The 22,796-nt window shown below is 36.6% G+C and overlaps 1 protein-coding gene and 1 non-coding gene across 8 annotated transcripts in view; one reads left to right on the top strand and one right to left on the bottom strand.

Annotated features, from left to right (window-relative positions):
• The window catches only part of RFX3 (regulatory factor X3), a 289,832-nt gene that overhangs the window by 137,262 nt on the left and 129,774 nt on the right, over positions 1-22,796 (bottom strand). For all 7 annotated transcript variants that reach the window (XM_067744268.1, XM_067744267.1, XM_067744270.1 and 4 more), the window contains one exon: positions 20,925-21,049. In XM_067744268.1, coding sequence (XP_067600369.1) covers positions 20,925-21,041 — 117 coding nt within the window. In that variant the 5' untranslated portion in view covers positions 21,042-21,049. The remainder of the gene's footprint in view (positions 1-20,924; positions 21,050-22,796) is intronic.
• Positions 697-801, top strand: LOC137228493 (U6 spliceosomal RNA). Its single transcript, XR_010945282.1, has one exon. It is a non-coding gene; the product is annotated as a U6 spliceosomal RNA (small nuclear RNA).

Consider the following 22,796-nt stretch of genomic DNA (forward strand, 5'->3'; position numbering starts at 1 on the left):
CGTTACATTTATTTTATCATGAATTAAATTTTTAAAAAATACAGGTTACCATGGGACTATATGACATTTAAGATCTCTTTCAGCTCCACAGCATTTGAATTAGCATTAACAACAATTATGTAATTTACCATGGTCATGATACAAGGTTCATGAACAAAATTAAAACAAAAAAGTTATTTATCCCATATATATTATCCACAATATTTGCAGTATGTGTATTATAACCATTAATCTCTATGATCCAGGCAACGAGCTTCAGTGACTAATACTTATTCATGCTCTCTACAGAAAGTGACTAAAATATTACCTAAATGTTAAGAAATCTTATGACCAAATAGAAAGTTCTGCAAATTTAAGGTTACTATTAATCTTTCTTCAAAACTGTCACCTCCACTTTGAATGCCATTAAATCCCAGTCAGATTGAAAGGCAGTTTCTCCGGGGCTCGCACAGCGTAACGTTACTACACTCTCATGCTCAATCCTGTGTCAGGATGAACTGCACATGACTGCCATTCTACCTTGATTCTGAGTCCCAGTGAGTAAGACCTCACCACGCAGTAGCCTACTGATCTGGTCTAGCTGTGTCCATAGCACACTGCAACCACACCGTACTCATTAGAATTAGCACACCATTTACTCATAAGTTCTCATGTTTCTTAATACAAGCTGACAAGATGATATCTAAAATTAAATAAGTGCTCGCTTTGGCAGCACATATACTAAAAATTGGAATGATACGGAGATTAGCATGGCCCCTGCACAAGGATGACACGCAAATTCGTGAAGCGTCCCATATTTTTGAGAAATGGAAACAAAAACAAAAATAAACAAATGGGACCTAATGAAACTTAAAAACTTTTGCACAGCAAAGGAAACCATAAACAAGACAAAAAGACAACCCTCAGAATGGGAGAAAATATTTGCAAACGAAGCAACTGACAAAGGATTAATCTCCAAAATATATAAGCAGTTCGCACAGCTCAATATCAAAAAAAAAACCAAATAACCCAATCCAAAAATAGGCAGAAGACCTAAACAGACATTTCTCCAAAGAAGATATACAGATTGCCAACAAACACATGAAAGAATGCTCAACATCACCAATCATTAGAGAAATGCAAATCAAAACTACAATGAGGTATCACCTCACACCAGTCAGAATGGCCATCATCAAAAAATCTACAAACAATAAATGCTGGAGAGGGTGTGGAGAAAAGGGAACCCTCTTGCACTGTTGGTGGGAATGTAAATTGATACAGCCACTATGGAGAACAGTATGGAGGTTCCTTAAAAAACTACAAATAGAACTACCATATACCCAGCAATCCCACTGCTGGGCATATACCCTGAGAAAACCATAATTCAAAAAGAGACATGTACCACACTGTTCACTGCAGAACTATTTACAATAGCCAGGACATGGAAGCAACCTAAGTGTCCATTGACAGATAAGTGGATAAAGAGGATGTGGCACATATATACAATGGAATATTACTCAGCCATAAAAAGAAACAGAATTAAGTTATTTGTAGTGCGGTGGAAGGACCTAGAGTCTGTCATACAGAGTGAAGTAAGTCAGAAAGAGAAAAACAAATACCTTACGCTAACACATATATATGGAATCTTAAAAAAAAAAAAGGTTCTGAAGAACCTAGGGGTGGGACAGGAATAAAGACACAGATATAGAGAATGGACTTGAGGACACGGGGAGGGGGAAGGGTAAGCTGGGACAAAGTGAGAGAGTGGCATTGACATATATACACTGCCAAACGTAAAACAGATAGCTAGTGGGAAGCAGCTGCATAGCACAGGGAGATCAGCTCCCTGATCTCCCACCTAGAGGGTTGGGATAGGGAGGGTGGGAGGGAGATGCAAGAGGGAGGGGATATGGGGATATATGTATACATACAGCTGATTCACTTCGTTACACAGCAGAAACTAACACAACATTGTAAAGCAATTATACTCCAATAAAGATGTTAAAAAATAAATTAAATTAAATTAAATTAAAGATCTCCTGTCTTTTTTCTTTTCTTTTTTTTTTTTTGCGGTACACGGGCCTCTCACTGTTGTGGCCTCTCCCGTTGCCAAGCACAGGCTCCGAACGCGCTGGCTCAGCGGCCATGGCTCATGGGCCCAGCCGCTCCGCGGCACGTGGGATCTTCCTGGACCAGGGCACGAACCCGTGTCCCCTGCATCGGCAGGCAGACTCTCAACCACTGCGCCACCAGGGAAGCCCCTCCTGTCTTTTTATTGTATAAGTTTATTTATTTCTTACTGAAAACATAAACCTGACCTAAGTTAATTTATCATTTAAAAATTTTCTCTTTTATTCTCCTTGGTTTTAACATAAAATTTAAAAATATTACTTGAACTCATATAAGTGTACTTTAAAAATCTATTTAATTAGACACAAATTACTGATTTAAGTAAAAGTATAAATGGAAGAAAATTATCAGTGTTACTAAATTATTAAGATATATATTGCTGGCCAATAAGCACAAAAGATGCTTAACATCATTAGTTATCAGAGAAATGCAAACTAAAACTACAATGAGATACCACTACATAAATCACTAGCATGGTTAAAATTAAAGCCACTTATAAATCCAAGTTCGGTAAGGATGTCAAGCAAATAGAACTCTCATACAGTGCTGGTAGGAATATAAAATGATATAACCACTTTGGAAAGTAGTATGGCAGTTGCTACAAGGTTAAACAAGCACATACCATATGACCCAGCAAGTCCACCCCTAGGTATTTACGTAAGAAAAATAAAAACATATGTTCACACAAAGACTTAACATATGAATGTTCAAAACTGAAAACAAGCCAAATGTTCAGCAATAGGTGAGTGGATAAATAAACTCTGATATATCGTTAAAATGGAATGTTATTCACAAATGAAAAGGAATGAACCACTGAGAGACATAAAATCATGGATGAACCTCCAAATCACTATGTTGAGTAAAAGTAGCCCAACACAAAAGACTATATGTTGCATGATTTTATTTATTTGAAACTCTAGAAAAGACAAAACAAACTAAATGATAGCAAATCAGTATTTTCCTGGAGCTGGAAACAGGGGAGGGGAGGAACTGAGAGCAAAGAGGCATGAAGAAATTATTTGGGGTGATGAAAATGTTCAATATTTTGATTGTGATGGTGTTTATACAAGTATACACATTTGCCAAAACTCATTAAACGGTACACTTAAATGGATTTTATTGTATGTAAATAGCACCTTCTTCATAGAAAGTGATAGCATGGTAATTAAGCAGCATATTAGTTCAGTAGCTTGCAAACTTTTTAAATCATTTTCCTCTCTTAAAAAAATTACTTACAAATTACATACATGTTTAGAAGTATATACTCTACAAAACATATAGAAAAGTAGGAATTATAAAGAGCTAAAGATCAAATAATGAAATGTCCTGTTAATTGATGCAACTTCATTATTTAATCTTATGTCATAAAATGTACTTAGGTGAGAGGTTCACCACTGAAGATAATGGACATAAATCTGTATGTCAAAAATATTCTCAGTATGCAGAACTTGTGAAGCTAACTTCTTATCATTTAGACAGTGACTGTCTAAACAGACATTTTCTATGTGACTGTGAAAGAATTAGAGGAGTGCTCATTCTGTCATCTTGATTCTCCTTGCAATATTAGTGCTATCTTCAATCCGTAGGCTATATGTTACAAAAATTTTAAGCTGCTTTTCCATATCATGAAGTTAGTTTAATTAAATCTAGACTACATAATCTATTAATCCACCTTACCGGAAGCAGAAAATGCAAAAAATAAGTGAGGGGGCGGTGAGAGGGGGACAAGGTGGTAGAGTAGGAAGATCCTGGGCTTGCCTCCTGTCATGGATACTATATATAGAAACTTAACTAGAAAACCCAAAAGACTCCACCAATAAACTATTGGAACTAATAGATGTATTCAGTAAAGTTGCAGGATATAAAATTAATATACAGAAATCTGTTGCATGTCTATATATCAACAATAATCTATCAGAAAAAGTAAGAAAACAACCCCACTTACAGTTGCATCAAAAAGAATAAAATTTCTAAAAATAAACTTAACCAAGATGGTGAAAGACCTATACTCTGGAATCTATAAGACACTGATGAGAGAAACTAAAGAAGACACAAAGAAATGGAAGGATATATCATCTAACGAAATGGAAGAATTAACACTGTTAAAATGTCCATACCACCCAAAGATTCAATGCAATCCCTATCAAAATACCAATGGCATTTTTCATAGAAATGGAACAAATATTCTTAAATTTTGTATGGAACCACAAAAGACCCCGAATAGCCAAAGCAATCTTGAGAAAGAAAACAAAGCTGGAGGTATCATGCTCCCTGATTCAAATCTATACTATAAATCTATAGTAATCAAAATAGTATGGTACTGGCACAAAAACAGACACATAGATCAATGGAACAGAGCCCAGAAATAAATCCATGCTTATATGGTCACCTAATCCTTGACAAGAGCAACCAAGAATACACAATAGGGAAAGAACAGCCTGTTCAATAAATGGTGTTGGGAAAAACTGGACAGCACCATGCAGAAGAATCAAACTGGACTATTTTCCCACACCATATACAATAATAAACTCAAAATGGATTAAAGATTTAAATGTAAGACCTGAAACCATAAAACTCCTAGAAGAAAATACAGGCAGTAAACTCTCTGACATCAGTCTTTGTAACATTTTTTTGGATCTGCCTCTTCAGGCAAGAGCAACAAAAGCAAAATTAAACAAATGGGACTATATCAAACAAAAAAGGTTTTGCACGGTGAAGGAAACCATCAACAAAATGAAAAGGCAACCTACTAAATGGGAGAAGATATTTTCAAATGATATATCCCATAAAAAGTTAATATCCAAAATATAAAAAGAACTCATGTATTGAGCTGTAGCTCAATATAAAAAAAATCCAATAAAAAAAATTAGCAGAGGATCTGAATAGACATTTTTCTAAAGAAAGCATACAGATGGCCAATAACATGAAAGGAGGCTCAACATCACTAATCTCCAGGGAAATTCAAATCAAAACCACAATGAGATATCACCTCACGCCTGTTAGAATGGCTATCATCAAAAAGACAACAAATAACAAATGTTGGTGAGGCTGTAGAGAAAAGGAATGGTGGTGCACTGTTGGTGGGAATGTAAACTGGTGCAGCCACAATGGGAAATAGTATGGAGGTTCCTCAAAAAATCAAAGATAGAACTACCATATGATCTAGCAACTCTACTTCCGGGCATTTATATGAAGAAAACAAAAACTCCTATGCTAACTGCAGCATTATTTACAGTAGCCAAGATATGGAAACAACCTAAGTGTCCATTGATAAATGAGTGGATAAAGAAGATGTGATGTGTATATATGTATATGTGTGTATATCTATCTATCTATATTTATAAAATGGTATATTAGCCATAAAACGAATGAAATCTTGACATTTGCAACAACATGGATCTATCTATAGGGTATTATGCTAAGTGGAACTTTGTGCTTCCACTACATAGGGCATGGGTTCGATCCCTGGTCCCTGATCAGGGAACTAAGATCTCACATGTGCATTGCACGATCTTAATATATAAATGAATGAATGAATGAATGAATAAAATCAATATAAAACACAAAGCAAACAAACAAAACAGAAACAGACTCATAGATACAGAGAAAAAATGGTGGTTGCAAAAGGGGGGTGGGTAGCTGGGTGAAATAGGTGAAGGAGATTAAGAGGGGCAAACTTCCAGTTACAAAATAAATAAGGCATTGGGGATGTAACATACAGCTTAGCGAGTACAGTGTATAATATGATAATAACTTGGTATGGTGACAGATGGCTACTAGATTTATTATGGTGATCATTTTGTAATGTACTTGAATGTCAAGTCACTATGTTGTACACCTGAAAATAGCATAATATTGCACATAAACTATACTTCAAGGAAATTTAAATAAAAATAAATAAATAAAACGTTTTTCAAAAGTGAGGGGGCTACCATTAACCCCTCTTCCTTCAGTATGCCTCATTTATACATGTGATATATAAGTAATTATATCTTTGCTATATTTCCCATTTTTAATAAAAAATATAAATAGATATTCTAACATATCTTTTTCTTACTCTAATAAATCTTGCACAAATATAGGCTGTAGAAGTTCTGCTTTGGAGACATCTGAGAGTGATCATTTGTACTGTTCAAAAATTATAGGGTTTAAAAATATGGAGTATGTGCATGTGCATGTTTAACACTAAACATGTTATTAATTATTTTCATCACTATTAATTTAGAAGGCACTTCAGTATTACCTAGTTCACTCATTAATTCGACATTCATTGAGCATCTATTATGTACACCTGTTAGGTTGTACTATAATGTGAACAAAAGAAGACATGGTGGGCTTCCCTGGTGGCGCAGTGGTTGAGAATCTGCCTGTTAATGCAGGGGACACGGGTTCGAGCTCTGGTCTGGGAGGATCCCACATGCCACGGAGCAACTAGGCCCGTGAGCCACAACTACTGAGCCTGCGCGTCTGGAGCCTGTGCTCCGCAACAAGAGAGGCCAGGATAATGAGAGGCCGTGATAGTGAGAGGCCTGTGCACTGCGATGAAGAGTGGTCCCCGCCTGCCACAACTAGAAAAGCCCTCACACAGAAACGAAGACCCAGCACAGCAAAAATAAATTAATTAATTAATAAACTCCTACCCCCAACAAAAAAAAAAGAAGTCATGCTGTCTGGATCATCAACTTATGATATAGTTTTGAGGAAAGACACTGATCACATAAATCAGCTAAAACCACAGCAATGAAATGGTCTGTGAGGGAAAGGTACACAGGTCTAGGAGGGCGCATAACAGAAAGACTTAATTTCACAGTGGTTTGGGGAATCAATCATGCTTCCCCCAGGATGATGACTACTGACCTTCAGGGTTCAATAAAATATTATTAAAACATGCAAACATAAACCAAGGTGCAAACAATGATAGCTGTGGGGCCAACTATTATACGGAGCTTCTCTTGCATCCAATCTATCTGTGGTATCATTTAGCCTTGATCACGTTCATATTAAGGCTGGCTCTATTCCTCCTCATTAGCCTCCAAAATTATACTAGTTCCACCTCCTGGAACCAAAGCTATTTTAAACACACACTGAAGTTGAATGGCAGTCTCAGTTCTAATGCATTAATTAAGATAATCTAAAATATGTTCATAGCTTCATTATAAAGATTATCTAAATAAACACATACACACATAGAGTGGATTCCTAAGAAAACATCCATATATCACACTTTGAGAAACACTGCTCTTTACAATCATTTTCCTACCTCCAGTTCCTAGCAACGTCTGGTATATGTATCAGTAATTTGCCCTCGTATCTGCAAAATGCTTTGTAGTTCACAAAGCCCATTACAAAGATTTTCTCATTTGGTCCTAACAACAATTCTGGGTGAATTATCTATTTCAAAGATAAGGAAACTAAGGCTGGGTGGTACTTCTTCAAGGTAGTTTTTCTTTTCTTTTTTTTTTTTTGGCAGTACGTGGGCCTCTCACTGTTGTGGCCTCTCCCATTGCGGAGCACAGGCTCTGGATGCGCAGGCTCAGCGGCCATGGCTCACGGGCCCAGCCGCTCCGCGGCATGTGGGATCCTCCCGGACAGGGGCACAAACCCGTGTCCCCTGCATCCACAGGCGGACTCTCAACCACTGCGCCACCAGGGAAGCCCAAGGTAGTTTTTCTTCAGGAAGTTTCCCACAATTGCCCACTTCCATCAACTGACTCACCTCTGAATTATATTATGTGTTTTTTGCTCCTATAGCATAGCTCTCTATATTACACTTCAGGCATCACCATTCTCTGTGTCATTTTCTGTTCACCTGTCCGTCTCTTTGACCTAACCTTAAAGTTCTTCATATGTCAGTAGCACATAATAGATGTTCAATCAATGCCCAGTGAGCTCCTGTAATACAGTTATGGAGACTAAAGGACAGGGAGGTTAAAATGAGCTCAATACCACGTAGCTTATTTTGGCAGACCTAGAACTCCGACTCACTCACACCTCCTGAGGTCAAATTCAAGTCACTGTTCCTTTAGTCCATAACGCTAATATTTTGGGCAATATTACTGCTTCCTAGGAAGCAAAAGAACAAAAACTGCATTCTTTCAATGCTAAAGTATTACGAACCAAAACATAGATATGAATATAATTTACGCCCAAACATCAAAAACATTTTCCACCTGTGAAATAAATTGTCTACTGAGATCAGTTAACAGGGTCAGGAATCTATTTTTATACTGACAAAAGAGTATGGGTTTTGCTTATTACACTAGCTTCTCTAGGTCATATTTTTTTTCCTAGACAGAGTTCCCTGATGCTCTTTTGCTTTGTTATTTTTAGTATCTAATTAAAATAAGCTAAAGAAACAATTTCTCTGAAATCAATTTATGAAATCCCTGGAAAAAATTAAGAGTAATCATGAGTTTTAACTGTATAACTATCTACCAGATCAATGAACCACAGGCAACAAACACCTTAGTGAACCTCAATGTCAAAGCAAAGCCTTGAAAATCAGCACAATAACAAAAAAGAAGAGTTATTGGTAAAAAAGGCTTTGCATAGAATAATTATGTTACCAAGGGTCATAAACAGGACTATAATCAATGGTCTGCTCAGTCTCATAAGAATCTCAGAAAAAAGTTACCACAGGGAACTAAAGTTTAGGTTTATTCAAAGTAAAATTAACTTGCTTACTATCACTCTTCCAAAACTTCAGAAATAATTTTGCTCAGTTATTCCATTTATAGTTCCATTTACAAAAAACCCACAAAACCTCAAGTTAGTCTGTATTATAGTTTACTTCCGCTAGTGATGAGTTACAAAGTTACTCTGAGATTTACAAATGGGACAGTGCCTCCCTCTCTAATCCCTGTTTTACTAATAAGCACTTTTATTGAAGAATCACCTTTCTTCTTACATTTCAAGTGCTCTCTTTTCTAATGTATAATTTTTCTTATTTGGTTTCTCTTCTTTAATCCTACTATTTTTAAAAAGCTGAGATTGCTAATAATAAGGAAGCACAAATTTAATAGAATCCAAAGTTATCAATACTTAATAACCCAGAAACACCAACTAGTAAAGGTAGGCAGATAAAAACAAAATCATGGCTTTGGTTAGCTGTATAGATTTGTGAGAAACAGCTTGACCAACTTGTAAACCAAAAATAAAAAGCTCTGCATATTATTATTTTCAGTTTTGAGGCCACCTTTTAATCACCCATTAAAATTATACCTTACAGGGCTTCCCTGGTGGTGCCGTGGTTGAGAGTCCGCCTGCAGATGCAGGGGACACGGGTTCCTGCCCCGGTCCGGGAGAATCCCACATGCCGCGGAGGGGCTGGGCCCGTGAGCCATGGCCGCTGAGCCTGCGCGTCCGGAGCCTGTGCTCCGCAGCGGGAGAGGCCGCAGCGGTGAGAGGCCCGCGTACCGCAAAAAAATAAATAAATAAAATTATACCTTACAGAAATAAAAGATAATCTTTAAATATTACAATTATAAGAAGATGAAAAATTATACCTTTTTATTTAATAAAAAAATCTATATTCTACCTCTTCCCCTATTCAATAATTAATATATCAATTGTAATATATATTTGGGTGAGTTTAACTTTTTTAAAGGCTGCTAATCAATTGACTTGATGAATCTGGTTTTCCCCACAGGCTGGAATGGGAATGGCTGTCTGGGCCTTCATACTATCCATATCTATACTGCTACTAAATAAAACAAAAATCAAAGCCGCAAACTGGCTAATTATCTTTTTTTGGGTTTAGTACCTAATTCCTACTTCCTAATACTTTTGTCTTCTTTCTTGAGAATAATTTTGTTTGCATTTTCTAGCAACCAGATTTTTAAAGCAACGCTCAATTGTACCACCAATTCATTATACACATCTGTTTTTAAAAGAGTCTTAAAAGTATCACCAATTGTTTCTTATTGATCGTTTTATGTGTTATTCAGGCTTGCTTATTTATTTATTTATTTTCTTGGTGGTAATCATCAAGACTGGGGAGTTGATGGGGAATATAGAGAGAACTGGGCAAAAAGCTCAGAACTGATTTTCCTCTTTTAAAACACTGATCCACTGAGATGAGACAAGAGTAGTTTAAATTTGGGATACTTTTTAGAAAAACTCTTGTTGCTTAGCATATGTATAAGGAAAACTTTCAGGTTTTTTTATTTAAAGATAAAATAGTAAGTGCCCATGTCTACTGAACACAATATTATGATTAGTAGCTCAAATTATCACTTACCAAACTTACCCCAGATTGGTAAAGTTATTCATTACAAAAAAAAAAAAATTTTTTTTTTTTTTTCGGTACGCGGGCCTCTCACTGTTGTGGCCTCTCCCATTGCGGAGCACAGGCTCTGGACGCTCAGGCTCAGTGGCCATGGCTCACGGGCCCAGCCGCTCCGCAGCATGTGGGATCTTCCCGGACGAGGGCACGAACCCGTGTCCCCTGCATCTGCAGGCGGACTCTCAACCACGGCGCCACCAGGGAAGCCCCAAAATTTTTTTGTATAACTCCACACTGCTAGAAAAATTGCAGGAGTCATACAAAATATTCCCAAGTTATCCTTTCTCCAGATTATCTAAATAACAACATTTTACTACATTGATTTTATCATGTTTCCCCTCTTTTTTTTTTTAAGGTGCTATATTTACTGATGTTCATACTTAGGGTCTGAGTTTAGGGAGGGCTTTAAGAAGTTCAAGGTTTATAATTTTTTTTTAATAAATTTATTTATTTATTTGTTTTTGGCTGTGTTGGGTCTTCGTTGCTACATGCGGGCTTTCTCTAGTTGCGGCAAGCAGGGACTACTCTTCGTTGCGGTGCGCAGGCTTCTCATTGCAGTGGCTTCTCTTGTTGTGGAGCATGGGCTCTAGGCGTGCAGGCTGCAGTAGTTGCAGCACATGGGCTCAGTAGTTGTGGCTCCCGGGCTCTAGAGCACAGGCTCAGTAGTTGTGGCGCACGGGCTTAGTTGCTCGGTGGCGTGTGGGGTCTTCCTGGACCAGGGATCGAACCTGTGTCCCCTGCATTAGCAGGTGGATTCTTAACCACTGCACCACCAGGGAATTCCCAAGGTTTATAATTTTTTTATTTGCTAGTTATCTTGCTCAAGCAGCCCTTTATACTCTGGATGCACCTGCTTCACTAGCTTTGCTTGTGGGATCTTCAAAAATGTTCTGTGATTGATTCATAGTATTAAAAATCCTTCTTGACATAAAGTGTATCATGTTCTTCACCATGAGACTGCCAATGTTTAGTACTGCTATGTCAGTGGGCTTATACCATTTATCTTGTTATAACTCATCTGACTGCTTTACTTCTGTAGTGTGGGGCTTAGGAGCTCAGGTTCTGAAGTCAGATATCTTGGGTTTGACTCTCAGCTAAAAATATCATGGCTGAAGAATGGTATATTAGTTAAACGTCAGGTTTAGGATTTAGCACTGAGCTACTAGGCAGCCAGGACAAAGAGGGTGGCTGCGATTTCCTCAGTAGGAGGAAGTCTATCAGTTTGTAAGGGCTGTAAGAAAAATGAAACATCAGTGTCTCAGCAGAAATGGCTTTGACTGATATCAATACAAGTTTTTAAAGAAAATAAAGAGCCATTCAATGTGTGTCTATTTCTAAAATCAGCCCTGGATAAAAGAAAGGGGAGAACGATCATTTTTCGTGGATAGAAAAGGTATGTTAAGTGCTCCATGGAATTAACCTTATGGTATGCTGGTTTAATACAGGCATCGAGCTTGAAGAACTTTAATGGACAATTCATCTGGCTATAAAAGAGTCCAGGAGAGGAGATGATGCTCAACTTGTGTACCATATATCCCTAGAGGTTCCACAAAGGCATCTCAGGAGCTGCTGTTAGGGGCAGGAGATGTAGACAAGACCCAAGTCCTTTCCCCTCCACACACAAGGATTCAGTCTGAAGAGCTCAAGCTATTGTACTATTTAGTATATTCCTTCAATACAAACTGAGTACCTACTTGCTCAGCATTTACAGTTCCCATGAAAGAAGACTTTCAAAAATAATTATTTGTTAAATGACAATACAAATATATCCCACTCTCGAAAGAAATATAACATCAATCCCACACACATACATTTTGTAATTACTATCTCAGAGTATACTTCTCAAATGTAAGCACAGGCTGTCAAGGGCAAATAACTGTAATCCAAAGCAAATTATTTTAAATTCTTTGAGCCTCAGTTTCCTCACCTGTAATAATACCACCTACCTTGCGGAGTTGTTATAAGCTTTAGAAATAATGAGCCAAGCATCAAGCACAGGGAACAGCACACAATAGGTGCTCAATAGATGGCACACTATCATTATGATACATTGTTGCAAATGGATTTCTGACAAAGCAGAATGGTGGATGACTTCAACATGGGAGTTATTATTGAAAACCTAAATAGCTTATACTACTCAACCAGTAGATACCTAGTGCTCCACCTCACCTCTCACCGCTCAGCTCTCCCACTCTCTCCTCCACCCATTTCAACCCTGATTCAGTTCCACAAACCTACCACGTTCACGCCAGCTCTTCACAAACACACTTCCCTCAGAAAACACTTGTTTTTATTCCCTCACTGGTCATCTCTATTCTTTAAATCTTAGCTTAAACATCACTTCCTCTAGAAAGACCTCCTTGACCAGCTGAGACTACAAATAACAATTTTTATTTGGACCTTAACGTTTCTTTTCTTTCAGATACTGATGTCGAAGAGGCTCAGCTATATATCGAGATCTATTATACTGACAATGTATTTTTAGCACACGTAAAGAATTCCTCTGATTTACTTTGCAAAGAGGGCATGTGCTCTGTTTAAATTGTGTTTCAATTTGTTCAAATTATATGTAAACAGAAGTGCCAGTTATTGTAAAGTTTTCTACTTTCTACTTGTATGAAAAATTTTATAGGACAAATTGAACTTTCCAAACAAAAAGTACTGATGTTGAAATTGATAATTTGATAAGCAAATTCGATATTCATAGGAAACATTATATATCTCTAAGAACAAAATTATGGAATCGACTAAAATAAGTCTATAACTAAGTGATTTGTTGAAAAAGAAAATTTTCTGCAATTCAACTTTGGGAGGTCCTTTGGAATAGTTGCATTAAATGAATGGTGTAAGCCTCTTCTAACTAGAAAACCAAATTCTAGTCAAGCTAGCTAGAATATTAATATATTGTTCTCACCTTAATCTTTTAAAGTCTTATATCATACCACAGAAACAAACTTGGTTCAAAATTATTATATTTTATGAACTGAATAAAATACTGGAAGTGTTCCTGAATTCTATTGAAAAACCTGGCATTTCTCTAATCACTATGGTGACTGCACTGGGTGACAGGCCATCCAGGGTGAAGGACACCATTACTGATCCTGCCTCAGACCAAGCTGGTGTCCATTCTGACCTAGAGCCTGAGATTCCATAATTCACAATCCAGAGCAATACAAGGAAGGACCAGAGGTTCTTGCTTAGTAAAGAAAATGGAAGCAGCTGGTTTTAAGACTAAAATAGCTGCAGAGGATAAGTTACTTGACAGTGAGGGCAAAGAGAGAGAGCCAAAGACCAACTCTTATAGAAAAGGAGGTCAAATCCCCCCACTCCAATTTTCCATTAAACGAGTCAGATAATATTACCAGTACTACTGATAATGATAACAACAATGAAAATAATAATAGTAAAAATAGAAAATTTATTAAAGGTTTATTATACTTCAGGTACTATTCTAAATTATTTAATAAATGTTATTTAATACTTTAAGTATAAGCTAGACATTATTATTCTTATTTTATACATTAGGATATTGAGTCTCCAGAAACTTAATTTTATTTGTCCAAAGTCATATAACTAGAAAGAGCTAGGGCCAGGATTTAAATCCATCCCTTCTAAGTATGAATCTCACTCTCTTAAGCTCTACGAAACCTGATTTACTTGATGAAATAGCCCTCAAAGAAATAAAAGGGGAAAACCAAAATCCATGCAAAAAAAGAAATATGTGATAGTCAACAGTATCAAATGTCAAAGGAAAATCCAGAAACACCCTAGAGAAAATTATTGGATTTGGCTCTGTCCAAAATGCACAGTATCCACAGTTGTATGGTGGCACCCAAATTTCATAGGATTAAGAAGTGCTTAGATAACTGCAGATGTCTCTTTCAAGAAAATCAGCAGTGAGGGAATACGTAAAGAAATATGTCAACTGAAGAGGGAAAATACTAGGGAGGGGATACATGTAAAGACACCATAAATAGGTCATCAGACTCAACCTCCCACAAGGTTTTTATGCCGCATTGTTCCACAGCCCTCAATTCCTGGCCCCTCACCTCCTTGTACAACTCCTTGATTTCACTTGAGCTCTTCCATGCTTCTCTCTACAAGAAATGCCCTTTTCCAGTTTGCTTTCCTTGTGAACTCCAACTTTTCCTTCAGCACACAGCTCAAAGGTCACATTCTTGGTGAAGACATCACTGACCCTCATTCCAAGAACAATTTCCATCTTTACACCTAAGGAACTTTGTATCTAATTCTATAACAAGTCTATCTCCATCAAAAGTTGGTTTTCTACAGTCGGGTACCAAACAGAATTACCTTTGAAACCGCAGTATTTAACACAGTGCCTGGCATATTCCTCTTAAAATATAGTATCCAGAACTGATCATAATTTTTTAACTCTAGTTGAGAAAATATTTTAAAAATCACTTAAAAGAGAATCAAAGACTATTACTACCCAACTATTTAAACAGTAGTTCTTATTTTTAAAAATATACAGATGGTCAACTAAAGAGCCTTCATATTGGATTGGCACAGTAAAATTTATTTCGATTGTAAATCAGCATGTTCCTTCAAAACACCTTACTTTTTTATATTGGATACTAAAAATTAGCAGTTCTGATTCCAAAAATAAATATGTTCTTCAAGAACTAAAATTATTGTCTTTTAAAAAAATTATTTTCACAAAAGACATTCAACTGGAATTCATTTAAAAATATAACCCCATCTTTTAGGATGTCTGCCACAGTCTTAATTATGAAAACACCGTTCCCTTAGGGAACTAAGCCAGTGAGAATCTCGTCCCGAATAAGAGCAAACCAGAGAAAAATGTCTCTGTTTCTGTTGATTATATCAGATAATGGTCTGAAATGAAAAGAATTCCATTCATGTCCATCGAAGCTAGGATGCACAAGAAGCAAACCTCTGGAACCTGAGCAGAGGAAAGATAAAGACAAGAGCGATGGAGTGCACTACCTCAGGCTTAGCTCTCCAAGCTAGCACAGGGTCCCATTTAAAATACTACTGATCAAGTTTTGATCCAATAGAACATTCTGTTATGGATTTAACATTCCATAGGCAATCATTTCTTCCACATTCCATAGGCAATCATTTCTTCCCCTTAATCACTATTTATTGCTTCCACCAGAAGAACTTTCTCATGGGTATATTGCTAATTATCACAGCTTCCTTCTGGTTGTGATGATTATTTACTACACAGAGGAATATGGCAAACAGAAGTGAGGACAAAAATAACCTACTGTTTAAGCTATGGCCTAATGTGGGGAAGTCAGGAGCATTCATATCTAATTTCAATTCCTAAAATCCATCTCCTAAAGGTTGAGGCATCATTTTAAAGATATCCATAATAAATAGATCTATTGGAGAAGATTCATTTAAAACTTACCCTTCTTGAAGATTGCCCTTCGCCTAAAACCTAATTGACAGTTCCGGTTGGATCTGTTTCTCACACAAAATGTCATTTATCTTTTTGACCACAGGGATAATACACTTACTCTCCAGGATGTACCATAATTTATGTAGAAATGCTAAATATGTGATATATTGATACTAACCAGAAAGAAACAATATAGCCACATAGCTATTACATTCATTTTGATAACTCAAATTACAAACAAAGAGTCGGTGCCTAAATAGGTGATTTATTTCTACACGTATTTTTAAAAATATGTATTTGTAAGAATATATATGTCCTTATCTGAATATAATCTTGAAGTGAGCTTTTATCACATAAAAAGAAGTTTCAGTGTCACAGTTACATACCAAAGACCCACAAGAAACAAATAGTCCCTGGGCAGAAAAAGGTCAAGACCCACATTCTTTGATAAAAAAAGAATCTGAACAAAGTTGACAGCATCTTTGAAAAAAAAAATATGTATGTCTTTGACCTCAAATAGAAGCCCCTCAACCCCAGGGCTCAGTTGTACCTGGGATGTTACATTTAGAAGGAGCAATACAGAGACAACACACTTGCCCACTGTGAGAGAAAAGATGTATGTCCCTTTCTAAGGAAAAGGAAAGACAGAGACAGTAGAGACAGGAAGAAATATAGTTGGGAGACCAGTTAAAACTTGGGAAGCTTGAATGGGAGAAAATATTCTTAGAGCCCTGATTCAAGATTTAGGATGATTTAGGAATTATCCTCGATGTCAGCAGCATTTGTGAAATACCTGGATCCCAAGATTAAAACAGGAATAAAAGTTCTGACTTTTGACTAGGTTCTAACTTGAAAAGAATCTAAACTAGCTGGCTATGGAGGAGAATGGAATAGTAGGAATACATTTTCCTTTTCCCCTATCCTGGGTTTTTAATTCAATTCTAGGCAAGCAGGGTTAGAAGACCTCTCAGATTTAGGCATAAAATGACCAACTTTAAGAATTATCTACAAGAAACTCTAACAAATCACTCAAGGAAGGGGGAGGGGAAGGGAGAACAGCACAGTTCTAGGCATATTCGATAGAGACCCATCAGTGCAAAAAGTCTTTTTACAAATATGATAAGAATAAATAATAATAATTTTTTAGTTTCTAATCAAGATACTGAACTTGAATGTTTTTATAGATTTTACTGAATTGGGCAACTATTTCTGTATTTGTAAGCTGAGACTCTATGGTGTTTTGTGAAATAATGAAAAATTGCAAAAGATAGGAAATTTGATAAAGAATTATATAATAAGATCTTGCAATCTTTGCTCAGAATTCTCCATTCTTGAATCAGATTGTTCAAGGAAAGGTGACAAATTGATTCTTGAGATCATACAGAATAAATGAAAAACCACAGAAATAATTTTAGAAACAATATTTTTTTTGGTACTTATTACATAGTGAAATAGGGAAATCAGAACCCTTAGGGCTTTGAAGAAATAAAAATATATATTACGATCTTAAAATTTTCTGGTTTCTCAACAGGCCAATACATACAATATTATATGTCTCAAAATTTAAAAATTTAGCTATAGGCTTGTTTTTTTTTTGCAGTACGCGGGCCTCTCACTGTTGTGGCCTCTCCCATTGCAGAGCACAGGCTCCGGACGCGCAGGCTCAGCGGCCATGGCTCACGGGCCCAGCCGCTCCGCGGCATGTGGGATCTTCCCAGACCGGGGCACGAACCCGTGTCCCCTGCATCGGCAGGCAGACTCTCAACCACTGCACCACCAGGGAAGCCCTATAGGCTTTCTTTTTACATCAAAATGGTCAGAGCAAGGACACAATGAAAAGTTGAATCAATAGAAGTAACTATCTTTGATGTCAATGCCATGATTTCAGTATCTATCATGGGTCAGTGACAAGAGCTGCAAGATTTTAAAGGCATCCTACCAAAGTTTGAAAACTCAAGATGACATCAGCATATTAACAATACAAAGATTATAGGTATGTTAGAGCAATAAGAAGTTACTATAGCACCTATCTTATCAGTTATAGACAATCTATATCCACAGGGACACTGTTAGAAATCTTCAAATATGTCACCGTTCTAAAGGAGAGGAAAGGAGAGGGGAAGGGAGGGGAGGAGGGGGAGAAGAGGAGAGGAAAAGGAAGGGGAGGAAGGAAGGAAGGGAGGAATGGAGGAAGGAAGCTAGGAAGGAAGAAAATGACAGAAGAGAAAAAATCCTTCCAAATAAGATAAGCCTGGAAGGACAACATAACAGGCATTTATCCAGGCATATATCACACTAATCCACTCTGTGAAATAAAACACTTAGTTGACAAAAAGAAAATGAAAATTCTCAACTTCTTTGCTTGGTGAAAGGGGACCAAGTCGTCGACTGCCTTGAACGTCCTGTTGGGAAACAAACCATGTGGCGTACCACAAAGTTTTCCAAAGTGTGTTACGTGTGTACATGAGATTATTTTTTATAAGGACATGAACACAGTGTGTGTATGTGTATGTGTAATTTTCTGTCTATGGCTGGTGATACTTGATTTTCCACTTCTAATAGGAACTTAGTTTTTTTGGTTTTATATATATTTAATATAAAAAGTGATTCTATTTAAGAAGCAATCAGATCTCCTCTACCAACTCTGTGCAATGAGGTGACTGGCCTTCCTTGATGAACATGAAATTTCAAGAAACTGGGATTTAGAACATGAGAGGAAAAAATAATCACATAGATCACATACAAAGGATCAGAAATCAGAACAGTGTTTGACTTTTCCATAGCAATTCTGCAAACTGGAAAACAATGGAGCAATTCCTCCAAAATTCTGAAGAAAATGATATCCAACCCCAAACTCTGTACCCATCCAACTACCAAACAACTGTGAAGGTAGTAGAATAAATTCCCTCTCAGACACACAAGAGCTCAAAATCTACCAGTTCTTAGGAAGTTACTGCAAGTTGTGCTTGAGCAAATCAAGAAAGAGTTTAAGACACTGATCCGAGAAACAGGAAAGCCAACATAAAAGAGGGAAATCCCAGAATGATGGCAAAGGGAAAAAAATGCATATAGTTCAACCTAGTATATCAGAAGTATATGGCATGGAAAAAGTGTGTGTGTGTGCGTGCGTGCATGCACATGCAAGCACATATTAAGAGCTAGAAAGAGGAGTGTGGTAAGAAAATGCTTAAAACTAAAAAAATCAAGAAAATACTACTATATATAAAATATATGACTAATAAGAACCTGCTGTATAGCACAGGGAACTCTACTCAATACTCTGTAATGGCCTATATGGGAAAAGAATCTAAAAAAAAAAAAAAAAGAGTGTATATATGCATAACTGATTCACTGTGCTGTACACCTGAAACTAACACAACATTGTAAATCAACTATACTCCAATAAAAATTTTTTTAAAAAAGAAAATACACACCGTTTGTGAAGACACAGAGGTAAATATCAAAATAATAGGTAAACAGAGGCAAAATTAGTTGCCTCTGAGAAGGAGTACAGAGAGGATGAGAACTACTTTTTTTTTTTAAATAACAAACTTGCTGAACTATTTGACTCTTTACACTACTATATACACTATATAAGACCTGTAGTAGACATCTAATGACATATAAATTCAATAAAAAGAAAATGTTTTTTAAAAAGAAAAGAAGGAAGGAAGGCAAAAAGGAAGAAAGGGAAAGGAAAGGAAGGAGGGAGTAAGAAAAGACACAGAGTCCATGAGAGAGGGCCAGATGCACTTAACACAGACATTTTAAGGTCTCAAGGGGGCACTTTGTGGAGACAGGAACAGGATCTCCACTGCACTCCTGTTAGAGACAGGCACTCTCAAGGCCATTCTTCTTCCACAAATGAGACAAAAACCAAACCAGAGTGAGCGTAACTGTTCAATATGTGCTTATATTGTTTGATTGTTGAGTTATCTTTTTAAAATTATATATAACACTGTCCCAATAGTTCTCTACTTGCTCTCTGGATGATATGCCATAAACTACCCTTTTCTGAATAATGTTCAGTCTTGAAATTGGTAATGAAATTGGTGATCAGTAATACCAGTGTGTTGTAGAGAACAGAAAGAAGAGTATGCTAAGATTTAATTATAAAAGAAATAATTCTTTCAGATGTCTTTATTTACTCTGAGAGTCAAAGACCCTTCTCCATGATTCTAGCACTCTCCCTGCCCATCCCACTTCTATCTCCTAAGAATATAACCTTGAGTCCCTCTGTCTATAATTTAGGAAAAGTTATTCCCTCTCCCTAATGACTTATTTATAATTGTAAAAGCAACATTTGCTAAACTGTAAAAGCAACATTTTCTCTGATACTGACAAATTACAGGTAAATCTCAAGTCTCAAGATAATGCTTTATGACATGATTATTCTCACATACTTTCTCACCACTCCTTAGAAGAAATGACAGGCCAATGTGTTCACAATCCAAAGGAGGACTATTAACTGGCACAAAATTGCACTATTTTGTCAGTATCTTTCCAAAACAAGCTAGGCGTCCCAAGTATGAATAAGCCCTGTAGTAAACATGTGATGATGAATTCATTCTCTATTTTTTAAATGGGATGAGTCAGATTTTCAGACCTTTAAGATAATTTAATTTTCATTAAACACTATTTATCAGTCACCATAACGCCCAAGCACTTTCCAAAATGTCACAAAGGCAAAATCCCTGCCTGTAAGGTACACACATCCTCTCCTTTATTAAGTACTACTGTGAGCCAATTATATAAAAATATGATTGCCGACATTTCAATACGAAAGAAATAGGAAGATGTGATAAAGAATAAGGAGGGGAGAAGAGGAGAAGAAAACCCAGTTACGGTGGCCAAGTTAGAAACAAATGCTCCCTTTAGGACTGAAGAGGCTCTTTTGGAATAAGGGTTATAGTTTGAGTATTTATCTTTTTATCCCTACAACCTAGCACAGAAAGAACGTGGCACACCCAGGAAATGCTCAAGAAACATTTGCTGACTTAATCTAAGAATCGAACAAGGCCTATTTGGGCATCCATTGTGCCAGAAAGTATTATCCGAATCATTTTTTAGACACAGCTATGTTGGAGAGGCAGCACAAGGAAAGGCACAGCATCTTCTCTGGGAACAGCAGCTCCTTACCTGTTGTTGTACTGGTACTTGCTGTACCACCTGTGTAGGCACTGCTGCTTGACTAGCCACAGATGTCTGTAAAGTCACCGTCGAACCTGTGTCCGACCCGGTCTCTGATGTCTGCATGATGGTCTCTGAAATTTATTAAAATAGAAAGAAAGTTTAAAATGTTCTCCTTATATGACTAGCTGCATTACATTTGTTCTTAATATCCTATACTGAGACGAACTTTCCACTCCCAGAATACCTCTTACTCTACCCAACATACTCATGATATTCCACGCATGTTTAGAGTCATGTTGCCCACTTTTAAAATAAATATAGAAAATTACTAATCTACATTTTAAAAATCTCCATTAGTACCTCTTATTTTGAGGCTATAAAGGTTGAACTTCATTGAAATCTACCTTCCTTAGGCCTCACCTGTTATAAATTGTTTCAAGCACAATATAAACTAGTCATATTATAAATTATGTCAAGACACAATTCTCAGAACACAAATCCTAATTGGATGCAAATACGTCATAAACTGTACTTTCTAGACACTTCTATAAACTACAGGACGTCACTGGAGGTGTACAATTTAGAATAAATTGTTTCTAAGGTCCTTTCCAACTTTCAAACTTACTATTCACTGATTTTTAAAAATTAATGTATATCCAAAAACCAGCTGATATACCCTAAATTTAGCCAAAGGATCAAGCTCACTAATTTTCTTGGCTGTGAGATGATATGGTACTAAAATTAAAGTTTAATTATACTCTACCCAAAGACAGCCAAACAGCAATAATGTTTAATATTTTGAAAGGTAAGAAGGATCACTATTGTATAAGTGAGATTTGTAAACAAAGACATGAAATTTTACCTTTTCTCATTCACAGTTCAACATGGTACATTTTTCAGTTCTTATGTGCCTGTCCTACTAACACACGATTAAATTTTACTGTGTGCACTCTAACAAGTATGGTTTCTTAGACCTTGATATTCCCTTTTGTTACTTATGCAGTCAATATAATAAATGTTAATTTCTTTGCTACTGAGCAGGGATCCTGGGGGGAAAAACAATATTTAACTGGTAGCCTAAGAAAACTACTGTATCATGGTTTATATCTGTGAACAGTATGGTGAACATTAATTTCCCCTACGAAAATTCTGAAAGAGTATTCAGGTCTTTCAAGCAGAAAATTAACCCATATCAACATCTTTTGTCACAGCATGACCTCTTCCAATTTTTTCCCCAAACCTTTTCTATCATCTCATTCAATTTTAGAAACAGACCTCTGAAGATATCTAATCGACACTTATTTCATAAATGAGAAAACTAAAGCACAGAGAGGTTAAGAGACTCACTCAAGGTGACAGGACTAGAGAAAGGACTAGGCCTTTTCAATCTATGCTTTCTTTACTTTCTAGACCTTGACATTGGTATCACTTTACGTGATTGACTATTCTTATTCCTTTGTTAGTCAAACCCCTAAAGCAGCACAATAAAACTTAGAGCATACAAAATATACAGCAGTAAAGCTAACATCGATAGAGTATTTAACACATGCTATGTCCTCTTCTAAATGCTTTACGTGTTAATTCATAAATAAATCACTCCATGTAACAACCCAATGTGGTTTGTATGATTATAATATACATTTACAGATGAGGAACCTCAGGCACAAAGACTGAAGGTAGCTAGGGGCTTAAAAAACAAGGAAATTGATGGCTACCACCCCATTTATTTGGGCCAGCTAATGTTTAGCTCAAGGAAATTGTTAATTTATGGGAAGGCTAAACTATAGCTGCCAGTTTTTCCAATTTTCCAAAAGAAGATTTTTATGTGAAATCTCTCAAGATGGTGGCTAATTAATAAAAAATGTAGCACTGATCTCC

The sequence above is a fragment of the Pseudorca crassidens genome, chromosome 7 (genome assembly GCF_039906515.1).
Source record: "Pseudorca crassidens isolate mPseCra1 chromosome 7, mPseCra1.hap1, whole genome shotgun sequence".
In the NCBI taxonomy this organism is placed as follows: domain Eukaryota; kingdom Metazoa; phylum Chordata; class Mammalia; order Artiodactyla; family Delphinidae; genus Pseudorca; species Pseudorca crassidens.